General features: G+C 37.0%; 1 protein-coding gene across 4 annotated transcripts; it reads right to left on the bottom strand.

Moving 5' to 3' along the window:
- Nucleotides 1-1361: 1361 nt before the first annotated feature.
- On the bottom strand, nucleotides 1362-15789 carry rnf157 (ring finger protein 157). 4 transcript variants are annotated; one of them, XM_067429496.1, is made up of 20 exons: nucleotides 15057-15789; nucleotides 13530-13648; nucleotides 12783-12871; nucleotides 11681-11827; nucleotides 11409-11526; nucleotides 11159-11225; nucleotides 11029-11072; nucleotides 10368-10415; nucleotides 10139-10210; nucleotides 9135-9294; nucleotides 8502-8614; nucleotides 7027-7262; nucleotides 6736-6844; nucleotides 6198-6306; nucleotides 5917-6098; nucleotides 4892-4957; nucleotides 4756-4804; nucleotides 3936-4055; nucleotides 2540-2574; nucleotides 1871-2004 (listed from the first exon to the last, which is right to left on the bottom strand). In XM_067429496.1, the coding sequence occupies exons 1-19, from the start codon at nucleotides 15142-15144 to the stop codon at nucleotides 2540-2542; spliced, it is 1971 nt and encodes a 656-aa protein (XP_067285597.1). In that variant the 5' UTR covers nucleotides 15145-15789; the 3' UTR covers nucleotides 1871-2004. The 4 variants fall into 4 exon arrangements, 3 of the variants coding, with proteins under 3 accessions (XP_067285596.1, XP_067285597.1, XP_067285598.1); XM_067429495.1 differs by lacking the exon at nucleotides 2540-2574 and having other exon boundaries at nucleotides 1362-2004; nucleotides 15057-15769; XM_067429497.1 differs by lacking the exon at nucleotides 3936-4055.
- Between the last annotated feature and the right edge of the window lie 1861 nt (nucleotides 15790-17650).

Below are 17650 nucleotides of genomic sequence, written 5' to 3'. Positions count from 1 at the left end.
ACCGTATATCTGCTTTCAAGGGAGTATCTAATAGTGCATGTGTAATGTTTACAATCCCATTTTAAGAAATTTCACACCGTTCATATACTACAGTAAACAACACATTGAACAGACTCTTACGACAACAACGAGAACTAGGCTAACATAAAAAAAATACAAAATAAACATTTTCCACACAAAGGAAAAGCATTGTTGGTTCTCAAAGTACATTAGACATTTTGAGAGAGAGATAATCACTATTTGATTGTACTGTGAATCCTTTTTTCATTTCAGATAGTCCAGACAAGTGCTAATGAATCAAAGAAACTAGATTAGATTAAGGAATTGTAGGAACGATTGTAAAGGGATAGTTCACCTAAAAATATAAAAATCTTTTCATTTACTTACCCTCATGTCGTTTCAAACCTGTGACCTTTTTCTTCTGTGAAACATAAAAGAAGATCATTTGAAAATGATTTAATTGTCCATGAAAATGTACATCAGTAGGCCAATGTCGTTTTGAGAACATTAACTTCAGGAATTTTCACTTTTAGGTAAACTATCCCTTTAAGGATCTGAAAAGAGAGCCCAAAGGTTTCCATTAAGTAAAATAACCACTAACGTACCACTGGTGCAAGAAAGAGCAAGTTTAAACACTGAATTCGGTTTGGCAGAACTGTCAAAAAACTGAAAGTTGTTGATTGTTTTTCATGTTAGTGGCACACTTTTCAAAGTCTTTTCTTCATTCTCACTGTATAATGACTGCTAAGAAAACACTTTCAAGAATCTCTATAGGAAAGTGCAACACTTTTCAAAAAGAATACATAACAAAAATTACTTTTAAAGGAACTTCTATACTAAAGTACCTGAAATAGTAATCCATATGAGTCCAATGACACACATCTTAAGAGCTACTTCAGCTTTGCTTCAAGTCAAATTGACTAACTGTAGCATATGCTAGATTGTACCTTAGACATAAAACGAACATATTTGGTTAAACAAAACACAAAAAGCTTGAAAGTAGCTTTGTGACATTTAACATACCCTCAACAGTAGCAATCTGAGGACGTCACAGGCAAGTTTTCCCATGTGTAACGCAGGTTAGGCAGCTCAGTAGCTTTATGTCTTTGTAACATGCAGGGCTGTTCATAGAGCTCAAAGTGAGCTGCAGCAAACTGACAAGGGCAGAAACATGAGCAAATATGTGTTATTGCTCTGAAGTAAATCTTGTGAAGGACTGATTGAACTTATAATTGCAATTGGATGTAAATTCTAAAAATACATCTCTGGTTTCCATCGTTTTCTATATCTATCTTGGGTATTGTGGGCAGATCTCCAGGAGTACAAGTTGAAATATTCATACAAATGTTCAGTGACATTACTGAGGAAAATCCCAAGGGATGTTTATTCAAATCAGCAGGATTTGATTGTGTATTCAGGGGTGATAAAAGTGATTGCTGAAATTATAACAGTTTAAAAAGTACAGTCGCACAGCCTTGACATGAAATATGACTGCTCTCTAAGAGAAAAACATTGGTTGGATCAAAGGTTTGGTGTCTTTATCATGTCCTCATTTTCCAGTATTTCATCAGGAGAGCTTACTTGAGTCATCCATTCATTTGTACACATGAGTGGGTGGAGCGTTGGTGTAAACATGGTGCTTTACACAAGTATCAACACCAAAAAAGTGCTAAAAACATGACATCTATCACAAATGAGAAGGGAAACCACACAGTCAATCCTCCCTGGTTTGCATTTAGGATTTGATCCATGAGTAATTTGTGTGGGCATGAGTTTAGGCAGAGGTTGGAGGAAGAAAGAGGCAAATATCCCTCTCTGGATTGGAGTAGGTCTGTGCCTGGGTGGATTAAGGATTTCACACAGCCAGGGGTCCACGATGAGATTTGTTCTTGGTGTTCGCTGCCTCATTAGTGACTCCTTGCTCGTCCAGGTTGATGTTGCTGGTGGACGCATTGTGAGTCAAGGGATCCCACCCTTGACGATAGACATCAAGGTATAACAGACCTACATACAGGACAGAGAAAGTCCACATGAGAAGAAACAGATGAGAACAGGTTCAAATAAAGTAGACAAATAAAGAGGGCATGGAGGAAGTTGTGAAGGGTAAAATAATAATGGGATTGTGAAAAAGTGGTTTAGAAAGAAATGAAATATAGATAGAGGTACTAAAAGAACATCACTAGACCTTTTCCCCCAAATTGGAGCATCTCTTGGAGATCAATGTTAAAGTTTCTCCAGGAACAGACTACTTATGTTTCAAACTTTTTGCTATTTTCACAAGACGGTTGGTCAAAATGTCCATCATGCAAACCAAGACACTTTTATCCATTGTTCTCCAAGATTTCTATGAACTGAAATGTCTTGCATTGAATATTCACCATGCATCCTGTTTAAATGATGAAAAGGCTCTTTTAACCTAAAGAGGTCAAAAGGCAAATCCATAAAAAATCTCACTGATGATAAAAGTGAATGGCAAAAAGGCAGAAACTTCTTTGTGAATCCATGACCTCTGTGCATTGCCTTTTAACTTGCTCCATACCTATTCCTCAATGTGAACAGGACACGAGTCCTCATCTGTCCATTCCACAGACATCCAGGAAGATAGAGAGAAAGAGAGATGGGAGATGATGGAAGGAAAAACAGAGACAGAAAAGAGAGAGAACATAGCACATTTACAGCACATCAAAAGAATCAACCAGCCATTCACAGAAAATGAGAGTTGGATTGAGAGAGAATGCTTAGATCGATGCTTAGAGAAAATGAGAGAAACTGATGGTATCCAAGGTCTTTTTGAGGGAAAAAAACCTGCACTTTCACCGGAAACTTTTATGTTTAATCAGGAGGTTCAAGCCAAAAGTGATTTTTGTTTCAAGTCCTATAAGCAGGACTTTATTATGCCCACAAACAGTATATGGACACTTAAGTAGCACTTAAAAATGTATAGATTTCATTGCAATATATAAACTATCAAACCACATGACATTAGGGAGAGGGGAGTGAAATTCAAATGAGTAAATGTGTAAAAAGATAAAGAAATGTATACATTATATATTATATTATTACAAATAGATAAAATATAAATAAACTAACAAATAAAAGTTTCACTTTAATGAAAATCATAAAATAAATCCCAATTTATTCTATTGAAAAATTTGTCAACTTAATAGAAAATACCAGTAAATATCTTACTTACAAAATATTTTCCAGATAACGTTTACACACATTGATAAAATGATGTACAATATAAATGCCTCTTTTTACACAAAAATACACAGCTGCATATATATATATTTTATAAAGATGGTCATTTGCAAGGGATCATTATATAAATGCAATTAAGTGTGGCTTACGTGTCCTAATACTTTTCGGGCCAATTTTATATTTTGGACTATGTAGTAGTCACAGCAACTAAAAATATGATGGCGATGCTGATGATTAATAGTGTGTAAGAATCACATTTTACTATCACACATTTCATGTGAAAAGCTTTATTGGTGTCCTTCCAGAGAGAGTGCTTTCTCTGGATGACAGTAACCAAGAGTTGGGGATTCATATATGCTGGCAAAAGAGGGAGGATGAGCAGAAAAATGAAGTGATGAACATACAAATGAAAGGAGACGCAAAGCTACTTTGAGCTGGCAGACACTGAACATGAACTTGGCAATTAGTATGACCCAGAGAGATAGAAACAAGTCATACATGATATAAACGCACACATACACATAAACACACACGAAAGAAGGGGAATAAAGGGCATGGCCACCATACCAATTAATGCTACACAAAATTACAGCAGGGTCGAAGAAAGGGCGTGCATGAGCAAAGAAAGCCAATAGTGTTTTAGAGCCAGTTGCTGTTTTAAAAGGGACACCTTGAAACCGCCTCACCCAATCCCTTCCAATCAGAAAGTCCATGTTCGAGAGGTTGCCACTCACCAGTGAATCGGCCATCAGGAGGCTGCTCATTGTCCAGGCCTGTCATACAGTGGGTGTCAGACTGCCCCTGATTGTTATTGTCAAACTCTGGACAAGGCACCTTGCTCCTCCTGCGCCCACCTGCAAGCGAGGTCAGAGGTCAAACAAGAGCAGCCGAGGCAGGGCAGAGCAGCCGAGTGAGGAACAGAGGTGAGGGGTCAGAGCAATGGGGTGCAGGATGCTATTTGGCAGCCATTTAGAGATGGCCGTGGTTGATGGATGCACACATACTCATGTGGAAGCAGAGCGGATGCGATCGGCGCGTGCACGAGAACACAACTGACGAACACTGTGACACTTATTTCCTCAAATTAGTAAGCATTCAACACATTAAATAAGAAACAGATGAAAAATGTATATGCAAAAAGGGAATTAGTTACAATAAAAAGAAAACTCTAAAAGCAAAACCTCAATCCCTTATATGAATCTGTTTGAAATAATTTATAGCATTAGTACAAATGCACTCATAAACATTAAAATAAATAAAATAATATGTAGAATGCTGGATTCTAGATATGTCTTTAAAATTCAGATGGCAAATGTGCTTGTATGTGGGCTGATTAAACAAAACATAAAACTGAACTCCATTCGCCTTAAATGAGTCATGTGATATTTATATTTGTAGTGAGTGATCTTTGGCCCACCTGCAAACACAAGTTCATCAAGCAGGTGTGTGGGCAGAATTAAAGCTCTTGACTTGTGGTAGAAGTACCACCTACATTGCAGTGTTTTTTTCTGCTGTGTCATGATAAGTATAGCCAATAGCTGAGGTTACAATTACCATGTTCTTTGGTGGGAGATGCACAATCTTCCTCAGTCACATCATTTCCCTGAAGAAGAAAATTAGCGGTTGAAAAAATAACGAATATAAAACAAATAGTTGGGTTTTTAGATGTTTGGCTGTTTGAATGTTTCACCTCTGAATCCTGTTCTTCAAGAATGGCAGCCACAAAGTTATGCCCTTTTGCCTCATTGGGGATTTCCTGCGGACACATGTAAATATGGTCTCTGTAAGACACACAAAATTATTTGCACAAACATCTCTTGGCATAAAATGTGTACATTTTTGCATTTGTTTGTAATTTTAAAAAAAACGTTTAATAGAGTGTGGCAAGCAGGACGAACAAGAGGGACTGTGAGAACAACCCAGCCCCTCTCGGACAACTGCCGCAGATACGAGACCGGTGTGGCGCACAGCTCATTATCAATCACGCCACCGGCCTCGTGCCATTCTTACGGTCCCTCTGCCTTGTTTATTTATATAGCACATTTCATCCAAAATAGTGTTTTACATAAAAGGGGTTTAAAACAATCATTAAATAATAAATAGAAATTAATGCCTTTGTACTTTTAATTTTGAACCATTGAAATGCAGGTGCTCAACAAACTATAGAGGAGGTTCAAGAAAAAAACAAATCCAACTCTAGAGTGCAATGATTTTTTTTGAAAACATCATTGATTTTAAAGAAACAGTTAAATTTATGTTTGTAGAGTGAGTTTTGCACTACTTTCTATAGCTGTCCTTTTTCATTTGATTAATTTCCACCATTTTTCCAGGCCTGGAAATACCAATTTTAAAATTATCAGATATATTTAGATTTTTCATTAGCCTGGAAACCTGGATATTAACCACTAGGCCAGTGGTTTTCAAACCTCTTATGGAGGCACCCCAGCCCTGCACATTTTGTGTGTCTCCCTCATTTATCATACCTGATTCAACTCATCAGCTCATTAGTAGAGACTACAATAACTAAATTGGGTGTGTCTGATAATGGAGACATACAAAATGTGCAGGACTGGGGTGTATCCAGGACAGGTTTGAAAACTACTGCTTGGGTGGTAAAAACTATAATATCAGCATCAACTTAACATTTTTTATTTTTATCTAAAAAATAAAAATATAAAAGATTTGTCCTGCTTCCATGCCTTCTAACTGACTTACCTCACCCTCATGTTGGGAAGGGGCTCGGCTCTCTGCTGGGGTCTCAGCTGCCTCCTCTCCCTCGGCCCCAGCCATGTAGGATCCAGACATTGAAGAAAGTGTGTCGGTGCTAATCTGAGAGTGCTGGCTATGAGAGGACGCCATTGACATCACAGACTGGGCCAGGCTGCTGCTTACTGGGTCTAAAGAGGAAAGGAAGAGGAAGACAAACAAATGTAAATGAGTGAGCTCTGATCTCGTGTGTTTCAGTGAGTTACATTTAGTTCTCTAAAAAGCTGTACCCTCTGGGGAGGTGATTGTGGAGGAGAGAGGGGTGCCATTGCAGGAGGACTGATCTATGGCCCCCGAGGATGACAGAGTGAGGTTGTCGCTTTCAGGAGTCACTCCAGACTGCAGGACAATACAAATATAATAATAATCAGATTGATGTGATGACACTGTGTCATAAATATGGAGGTAAATGCTATAATACAGCAAGTTTTATATAATCTTTCATAACGATAGTTGTCAAATCGTGTCATAACTGAAAACTGGAGTAATGATGCTGAAATTTCAGCTTTGCCATCACAGGAATAATTTAAAATCTTTTAAAATAGTAAACCATTATTTAAAATCATATTCAAATAAGATATCAATATATCAAAAAAAATGTTTTACTGTATTATTGATTAAATAAATATAGCCCTGATGAGCATAAAAGACCTATACAAATATAAATATATAATATAAATATAACCATACAAATATAACAATTAAACAAAAGATGCATAAAATAATATGTATTAATTTTTTTTATATAAAGGTTTGAGATGCTTGTACCTCTTGCTGTTCTACATGCAGTTTTCTCCTGCATGTTTGCACTTCAGACTCACTGCATGACTTCTCATCCTCCTCCTCAGGCAGTACTGAAGAATTCTGGGAGAGGGATCTAGAGAGTTCCCAGAATACATGATTAGCAAGGACATACTTCTCTGCCTGGTTCTACAGCCCATAATTTAACCTTCAAGAAAATATGTATGTACCCAGCAACTGTTTTCTAGACATTAATTAAAGTTTTTACAGTAATACCAAAATGCTACTCAGTTCAACATTCACTTAGGGCTCACTCACTTAGAGCCACTCTTCTTGTGTTTCCCATTCTGTCCGGAGTTGACAGAGTGTTCTAGTGGAGAGAGGGAGCGCACGGGTGTGTGGTGGCTATCACTGCCATATGTGGGAGCAGATCCAGAAACATGGCCCCTGGTGAGGCCCTGAAGTGGAGGAGCAGATGGTGACGGGTTCAGGGGCCCATTTAAGGCCTCTAACAGGGACACAGCTTCATAGCCTGGTGGGATGTGCTCTGATGCCTGTAGTAAATATGCATGTGGCCATGAACAGCAGTACATTTGGCAGCATAACAACCTTTAGTATGAATAGACGGTGCATACAGATGTCTTGTATGTTTTTGCATTAAAGTGCCCAAATTATGCTTTTTTTAAATATTACCTTTCATGCAGTATGTAATATAGTTGCTTCTGGTTGCAACATGTCTGCAAAGTTTTAAAGATCACAGTGCACAAAAAATAAATTTATTGTCTCCTAATAGAAAGGATCAACAAATTTGCATATTGCTATGGTCCTCATTGGTTCCCAGTGAATGACATCTACTTTGTCAACATGTAGTTATAATGTAGACAAGATAAGGCTGCTTAAAGACTAAACTGGTAATAGTTTTCAGTCATACATCCTTGTGTATAGATACTTTTACCACACAATATAGATAGTCATCTTGCTCACTATTCTAGAATGATGGTCAACTACATGCGATTTTCGATGTGTTTAAAATACATATGCTTCAAATGATTATTATTTTATGTAAATATGTACTACTTTAACAACAAGACAAGACAATGCAACTATTGCGGGGAAAAACTAATAAAACACCTGCCACAGCAGAAATTCATCTCCCATCCACCATTTTTAATGGTTATGCCACACCCATCTCAGGAACTTGGGACATCAGAGGGCGTTCATGTGCAATTTTTACCTCGGAAACTCGTATTTACGATAATTCTGAGGAATTCTGAGGATTCTTGAGGAAGCCTCCAATCACAACAGACTGGGCCGTCTGACCGTATCAGAGCAGGCTGCTTGAAAGGAGGGGTTTAGAGAGATTGACTCCACAAGCAAACCGTTTTCAGAATATTTGAGAAATGAGGGGACGTGCAATGTATATTATGAGAAAATGTAAGTGTTTTTTGACCTTGGGTGCATGTAAAAATTCAAAACAAAATCAAATCCTTTAAAATAGCATAATAGAGGCACTTTAAAACGTGCACCTAATTTACATCAGAGATAGTCTGACTACTTAAACCACTGAGGTTAATACTCGTAAACAAAGTTTTATGTACTCGCCACAGCCATCTGTACTCGCATTTAGCTCTAGGAATTCTTTTTTTTGGACCCTTGATCGGCTATTTTCAGTTTTTGACATAATTGATTAGTCTAAAGAAAGCCAATTCAAATCCCTGGCTGCATTTATTCAGCTATAAATATATTTGAATATATGAATGTGTATGAACACTGTGAACCAAATGTAGTGTTACCGAGTGCTCCTCTGAATCTGACGTCTGTGAGGTGATGACAGGGTTGAATCCAGTGGGTGTGAGCGGGCTCAGTTTTTTCCTCATCGCTCGTATTTGAAGCAGGGCACGAAATGCTACAATTTTAAATAAATCAAATATTTTATCAGAACAACACAACACATAGACAAACATTTTAAATAAATGTATTTTGTAAAAATAGCATCAATTTGTATGATCACTGGCCTGTTTACACCAAGAATTACTATAATGTTAATAATACAGATAGTTTAAAAAACGTTCACTCCACAACTATAGCTGATCAATGATTAAAACATTGACAGCCTATTAGAATGCATCCTGCTTTAATGAGAGAATTTAAAGCAGGAGACAACATAACTGCAGTGCATGCTTATAATAAACAGATTGTTATCATGCATTGGTATGGATGCTGATATAGTTATCTTTATAGCTATTGTTCTTAGTGAAAACGGACCTCAAGTCCAGTATTTCATTTAATGAAATATCAACAAAAACATTCATGTATGAGACACTATAAACACAAATACCATCTAAGGAATATTATATTTTCATAAACAAAATAATTTGAATCAGAGAGTCCTTTTGAATGAGTCCGGTACAGGGGTTGGTGCTTACGTAGTCGACAGATGGGGCAACAGTTGGCCTGGTAACGCAGTGTGTCTGCACAGGCGTTGCACAGGCACAGGTGTCTGCAGGGCAGGATAAGTGTGTCCCGCACGTCTGACAAACACACCACACATTCAGCGCTGTTGTCGCTAATCTCATCTTCCGCCACCTGTAAATGTGAGTTCGTCATTTTTCACATTTTGATACTATTTAAAGGAACAGTCCTCTGTTTTTAGAAATAGGGATTATTCAACTACTTTACTACATTTAGATATGTGGGCAAATACAATTTTGCATCAGTGCATGCATTGTTTTAGTTCGTTGCTATCTTAGTTTAGCATAATGAATAGAATCATATGTTGCCAGCTAGCATGTCCCGAGTAAAAGTGATCACAAAAAAACCCCACCTTATTACTTATATTATATTACTATATTATGGGGAAGCACATGCGAAGCACTACTACTTGGGCGCAGAGATATCACGGCTCTCATCCTCACGTCCTCCGGCTGTTGAGCGATCGTAATGTGTTGCGTGTTTTATCTCTGAGCCCAGTTAGCAGTGCTTTGCCTGTGCTTCCCCATAATATAGTCCCAATTCAATATCTGCCAAGGAAATCGCCTAGTCTTAATCAGCATCTCTATTTGTACACATTGTGAATACGCAGGCCACAAAAGTATGTTTTGTTTTTTGTTTTGTTTTTCAGATCACTTTTACTCGGGACATGCTAGCTGGCAACATAGGATTCCATTCATTATGCTAAGCTAAGCTAGCGGAGAACCAAACAAAAAAAAAAGATTAAAAAATATCTAAATGTAGGAAAGAGGTAGAATAAGCCCTATTGCTAAAAACGGTGGAGTGTTCATTTAATGAAAGAAAGATGTTGTCAGTTTATATTGATGTGAATAATTTTATAAGAGTGGTAACAACATCACAGGGAAGAAAAACTACTGGAAAAAAATAAATAATTCCACTGTCCTTGAGTCTGTTTTTTGTGAAGAGGATGATAATGTACCTTTGATTCTTGACTGTTGTATTTGTTCTCTATGCCATAGATTTCCTGCAGCAGGTAACTAACACCATCCACCTAAGATAAAAGTGTGATAAGCTTAAGAGTTCTATTGAAAATTTGCCAATTAGCAACACCAAAAAAGGGTGTGTTGACCCGGATTTCATGGTTCTTTTTATTCTTCTAAGCTATAAAATGTCTAAAATTTTTACATAAATAGTAAGGGGGTCCTTACCACTTGTTTCTGTTTCAGAGGTTTCACACAATAACTTCCATCCATATGCTAGGAGAAAAAGACAGCAATATTATATAATCACTAGTCCTCACAGTACATTTATTTTTGTCAGACAAACTAAACTGGTTTTAATCACGTTTAAGTTATCTAATATGACCTGATTACTTTGATGATCATTTAAAGGGTTCGATCAGGTAAAAATAGTACAACTGCATGCTTTAACTGTGTTAAGTTAATTCAGCAAGGATGCATTATATTAAGTGACAATAAAGACTTATCAAACATTTCAAATCAATGCTGTTCTTTGGAACTTTTTTCATTCATCAAAAAATGCTGAAAAATGTATCATGGTTTCTACAAAAAATATTAAGCAGTTCAACTGTTAAAATAAAGCACCAAATCAGCATATTAAAATGATTTCTAAATAATCATGTGACACTGAAGACTGGAATAATAGCTATAAAAATTCACAGGAATAAATTACAGTTTATGTATTCAAATATAAAGCAGTTATTTTAAATTGTAATAATATCAAATACAAGCAGACTTGTTGATCTTTCCAACACATTAAACAATCTTAACCACCCCAAACTTTTTAATGGTAGTGTAAAATATACAACACTTTTAAAATAAAACATCTATAAAAACACAAAAAACATACCTTCTCAAAGGATGCAAGAAGAACATGGGAGTGTCCTAAGTGTTCTGCACAACAACAAACATGGTCCAATATATTTACATATATCTACATGATATGATTCATATATTATATTCAATTACATCCAACTCACCATCACCCTCATCCACTACTGCTTGTACAACCATGGGGTAGATGTCTTTATCCATGTCAAACAAAAGCTGTGTAATAATAAACCACAATACCAAAGTGCTGTAAGGGCATGCATTATGAATTGCTCAATGATTTCTTTCATTCTTTAATAAGATGGATTAGGACTAATTCAATCTGACCTATTTTACCGTTATCCAGAAAATGCACAAACACATAAGGACACAAAAGGACATAGCTAGCAGATGTGTTACCTCCTCATCTGCCCATTCTGATAAGTTGACGTAATGAGAGGGCAGACAGAACTGTTGGCATACTCCGCGTTTGAAATGCACTGTCTCTGACTGCAGAGAGCTGTCCTGCGGCAAGTATCTGTCGACAACACACAATGAACAGAGCAATAAAACCCAAGCTTTGATGTCATTTCCCAACTTGCTGCTCTTCGATCAACTGGTAAAGGCTGACCTTGTTTTATTAATAAATAAAAACAAAGTAATATTCAGAGTGTGTCTACTGCTTAACTTACATTGGCACACCGTTGTGAAACTCTTCAATGGCTTGATAGTATATAGTGATGGCAACTTGCGTGTCAGCGTCAAAGGTAAACTCAATGTTGTAGCAGCTGTGGCTTTTCCCAACTTCCTGTCCAGGAAGCTTCATGTCTTCACTACATCTGCAGTAAAAATACATACATAGTAGTTTAGTTTAGTTTAGTTTATTGTTTTATATAGCACATTTAAAACAACCAAGGTTGTCACCAAAGTGCTGTACAAGAGCATTAAAACAAAATCAAAACAGAATTACACATTAGATATAAACATTAAGGGTACATTGGAAAGCATAACACCATCAGTTAAAACATAAAGAATATAAATTAGTTTTCAAGGATGCTCTAAAAGTAGCAACAGAGGGGGAAGATCTGATACTAAGAGGAAGACAGTTCCAAAGTCGAAGAGCCGCTACAGAGAAAGCCCAGTCACCTTTAGTCTAACAACGAGAGCGAGGAATAGAAAGTAGAAGTTGATTCTAAGAGTGTAGGGATCTTGAGGCATTGTGCATAACAAGAAGATCACTAATGTACTGAGGTGCAAGCCCATGCAGGGCTTTAAAAACAAAAAAGCTAAATTTTAAAATCAATCCATGACCTAACCAGTAGCCAATGAAGAGAGGCTAGCACAGGAGTGATGTGCTGATGCTTTTTAGTGCCAGTTAGTAGTCTGGCTGCTGCTTTCTGAACCATTTGCAAACGATTTACAGCTGAATTAGGCAAACCCAGGTACAATGGGATGTCCTGTACTAGATGTCCAGTTAAAATTTTAGCAAAAATATTTCACAACAGTAATACACAGAAAGAAATAATATTTAATAAATGTAACATCAATTGTGTTTACAACTTACTATAAAATGTGTTAATATCTAAACTGTATCCTAAAGGCCAATCATCCTGCAACCAAAAAAGCACTCTGCGAATGAAGGTTCATGGCTGTAAACATAACTAATTAAAGCCTGCTTTCAATTTAAAAAAGGGGCAATCCCTTCAACATGTCCAATCCAAATGTTCTGTTTCAACAAATACGTAAATACAGGAAAGAAAACTGCACACATCACGTGATCGATGAAAATCTCACCGGACAAGTCGCAGAGTGTCTTTACGGATGTTGATGAGACTGCGGAGGGTCTTGACCGGCTCTTGAGGAGGGGGAGCATTGTAAGGGAACTACAATCACAATAACACAATAAACAATAAGCATTTGCCCAATTTGATTAACTCACATATATAAACATATGATCTCTTACAAAATTGAAAAATAACTTAACAAATCAAGATGAAGTAAACTGAACTACAAACAAGCTATTGTGTCAATGCATGTGTGTGTGCATTTCATCTGGAAAAATGTTTTGCACAGGCATGCCCACGTGGTATAGAGGTATCGCGCATGTGTACGTGTGTGGGTCAACACTGGGTGAGTCTGTTGCCTTCCCCCCTCCTGGGAATTCAGACTGAATGTGGCTCTCTGTATTACTTGCGGTAAGCCGTTGCTTAAATCCACAGCATCGCTAGCCTGTCTGCTTAGAGACGGGCCCAGCAGCTAATGCATATAGTGTAAATAAAAGACCCACAGCATACAGAAATACGTGTATGCATTCATGAAGCAAGCCAAAATAGAGCACACATACATATCAGGATAATGCTCTGGATAAAGCAAAGCAATATGAGTCATGAGGCAATCTGTTTTTGCTCATTACTGGAAATGAAATCACACAAGGTAAGATCAATGAATAGAACAGAGTCAGTGGTTACATGGACTCCTATTATCTGTCAAAAATAACTGCCTCTAATCTATATGTTACCAGGAATTGAAATGTAATCTTACCACTACTGGTCTGTTGCCTAGGAAGTTGAGGTCAGTGTTTTCTCCAAAGAGGTAGCCTTCAGGATGTGTTGAATCAAACTTCTCTCCTCCCATAATAAAATGGCTAGCAAAATAATTCCCTGCATGACAACAAACTAAATGTTACAGATATTGATAACTGAAATCATGTACATTTTCCACACACAATAACACATATAGTTAAATGTAGAGTGTTCCAAAGAGTAAATCATTTAATTTCAACTTGATGTGCCTCACCAATCCAGTCTCAGCACTGTAAAAATGTTTTATTTAAAACATAAAAGTGTTATTTATGGTAACATCGCATGGTAAAAAATTAACTGGTTTTACAAAAATCATTATTTGACTGAACTAACCTGACTACATTGTATTACACTAACACCAAGTCATTTTAGCTTTCAAATGAGGTAGAAAAAATTTGAAAGGAATTAAAGGAATGGCTCTTTAAGGTAACAGGTGCACATTCATTTTTTATAACAAAATGTAGACTACTAAATGATGTAGAAAATGATAAACAGATGCTAAAACCTCCATTCCCCCAGAGTGATGTCTGGACACACAAGACAACTGAAAGGTTTATAAATGAAGACAGATATAGTAGACTGGAGATCCAATAGATTAAAGAAAGGCAAGCTCAAGGGCAGACAGAGGATATAGGCAACCGCCTTGGGAAGAATACAAGGGTAGATAGATGAACAAGCTTGAAACTGGAGCAGAAGGTAATAAGAATCAAGCACAAGTCCCAGGCTGCTTGTATATTGTATCTGGTTACTTGGTTAACACGCCGACATTCATCTTCTCAAATATCTAAAGATTTGTAAAACAATCATTATAAAAATAGCTTGAGAAGTGCTGCATTTTTTAAGCATACAGGAAAAACATCTTAACTAAAAATGAACATAGTAAGTTAATGTATTAGGTTAGCAGAAACTATGTAAACCACATCACAATAAATTCCTTTTCCTTCAGTGCTGTGTTTCAGATTTGAGTCTAAAGCTGAGAATCATTAAGACATTTGCTCTAATTGTGGTGTATTTCAGTAGACACAGCACCACTGGGAATGACGAGCCTCATATCAATATAAAGGCAAGCATCTATGGGCCTAATGTGCTACTCAGATACAGACTTGCTGACCAACAGTGGGTGGTGGCCCTGTCCTCTTAGAGTTAAAATGGGCTCTCACATTTCTATTGCAAGAAAAATATTTAACTAAATTAAACAAGCAAATGTTATCTTAGCTGCTATTTTTATTATATGGGCCTATAATGTTCCAATATTTAGCCCATGAAAGAGTAGGCCTATAAATCTGAACAAGCTTGGGGTTCTCTATTGGGCTTGTAACAGTATACACACACACACACGCACGCACACACACACGCACGCACGCACGCACGCACACACGCACACAATTGTAATAAGAACCGTATTCCATTATAAGAATACGATATATTGATACAATACAGTCTAATATAATATGTGTTTAATATATAAAATGTATTCTTTTCTCACCGGATTTGGGTGGGTATCTGTAAACAGAACTGGATGGTATATCGACCTCCTCCACTCCGGCATTCTGACGGCTTGTCAAAGCTCCCATTTCAAATAGCCAAAATTAAAATAACGCTGAATGATTGCAATCCTACTTCTGCAGCGTCTTCAGTAGTCCGAACATCTCCTTCTTCACGCAAAAGCCCGTGATTTTGCCCTTCGTTTTTATATTTTTGGCCATGGACAGGATTAGTTGGTGCTCTTAATGCCCTGTAAGCTCCGTACAGAGTGCCTCGTTGTTTTGTCTGCAGACACAAGCTGCTTTTTGCGTACTGCAGACTGAAGCCCTACTATAAGGCTGTCTCTTTCTCCTTGGTCGGCATCCTTGGCCAAGTCAAAAAAAAACTGAGTGAGATGCTCTCTATATGATACAGTTTCTCGGTATGTTTATCACCACCATCCCTGTATCCTCTGTTCACCGAGCGCTTGAGAGATGGGATGCAGCAGATGCGTGTCAGTGATGTAGAAACAGAACAAGAGAGTAGAACGGCAGTGGGCACGAGCCAAACGTCTAAATGGGCGGGGCTTGAGGACCGGATGTTGAATATTTGCATATTAACAAATAAAAACATAACAAGAGAAATGTTCTTTCACCATAGCCAAGCATAGCTGGCATAACGTACGTTTCATTTAATATAAAACATAGCCTACATATTAATGACATTAATTTGTAGAAATGTAAATATGTATCTGCTATTTTAATAAATATCCCTCAGCATTTATCACTTGTGAAAGCATTAGAATATATTTTTAACCCAATTGTCGTATAAGATTCTTAGGCTATATTTTTATATATAGGCCTATATTTTTTTATTTTTATTATTCCATATATTAGGCTAACGCCTAATATATGGAATAATAAGAAGCCAACATAAAAGAGCCTGTAAAAGAGCCCATTCGAGCCTATTCGATAACTGAATGGGGAGTTTCTTACTATCAAAGTCGCGAAGTCTTGAATTTATTTACAGTGTCTCAAGTAGACACAAACCGTCTTGAGTTTGCAGCTCAATAGAGCCGACATGCGCCCCCTGTTGGAAGAACTCATTCAGTCTCAACAGAAAACCGTCACGGCTAGTAAGAATTGCTGCTCGATTATCAGTGCTGTATTACTGTCCTCAGAACCGCTATTGGCCTCCCCTGACGTCAGGCTTAAATCCAGACTTGAGTTTTGCGCAGTACAAACACATCCTTCCTGCCTCGCCAAACGTGACCTTCCTCGAATTTTGTAAGTGATACGCTGCAGTGCAGTAAGGGCAATATAGGGTAATTGGAGTTCAATTAATAGACCGTGTGTCACCGAGTCCTGTTTTACTTTAAATGTATTGTTTTCTATTGTTCACTGTAGCGTATAAAATACATTTTAGAGACAAGTCACGAAAAGCAAGATATTATCCTCCAAGGGAATTAAATATGACAAATACCAGATAATAGAGTGCCAAAAGCATGTAAAACACATATAATATTTAAAGGCACAATATGTAAGCCATTTGGATTAAGCCTATCCCAAAACCACTATAACAATGTTATATATTTTGTTGAGTGGTGTACTTACGTTAGGCCTACCCCAAATGTTTCCAATAATGTTTAAATCCAGAGAAATAAGCAATTTTAACCAGGATTTTTGCCTATCAGTGACATCATATCTCTCTCTATGGCTCTGGTCAATGCGTCACTTAAGCTCCGCCCACATCCCGCCTCTTTGCCCATTTTCTGTTTTCTGGAAGTACAATGACGCGCTAGCAATATGGCAATAACCAGCTCGCCCTGGTTATTTATCGGAATTCTATGGGTGATGTCACGTACACTACGTCCATATTATTTTTACAGTCTATGGTTTCCGTTTTACCATACATAATAACTTACTGCAGTGTTCAACAAGTGGCTCATAGTAGCCCCTGAGCGAACATTATATTATTATAACATAACCTTCAACACAACACAAAAATCGGATGATAAAAATGATTAAAAAATCATCTGGGGCATTAGCACTATCAAATCAAGGCGTCATCAAGCTTGACCTTTGTTTTGAATAAGTGACCTTATTGCCAAAAAAATGACATATTGTGGCTTTAATGTATAAAAATATAAAATGTAAAGTGTTTATTGTAAATGTATTGTTAAGATTTCTTTGTCTCATATAAATAATGATAATAATAAAAAACAAAGTCAGTATAATCAAAGACTTGGTAAAATCACATCTGTGACCAGAGAACAAAGCCCCATCTATCTATCTATCTATCTATCTATCTATCTATCTATCTATCTATCTATCTATCTATCTATCTATCTATCTATCTATCTATCTATCTATCTATCTATCTATATATATATATATATATATATATATATATAGATGGTAGACGTGCGCGCCATATTACCTTATATTTCTAATATTACTATTACGCCGTATATATTTTATACCTGTTTATTACTGTATATTACTGTCTATGTGTATATTACGGTCTATGATCACGTCACAGAAGGACGTAGGCCTACACAGTAAACGGATCAGGTCGTTTACATGGTAAAATATTTTGTTTGTTCAGTTCATGGAA

This window comes from Pseudorasbora parva, chromosome 21 (genome assembly GCF_024679245.1).
Source record: "Pseudorasbora parva isolate DD20220531a chromosome 21, ASM2467924v1, whole genome shotgun sequence".
NCBI lineage: Eukaryota > Metazoa > Chordata > Actinopteri > Cypriniformes > Gobionidae > Pseudorasbora > Pseudorasbora parva.
This window is presented reverse-complemented; position numbering and strand designations above follow the sequence as displayed.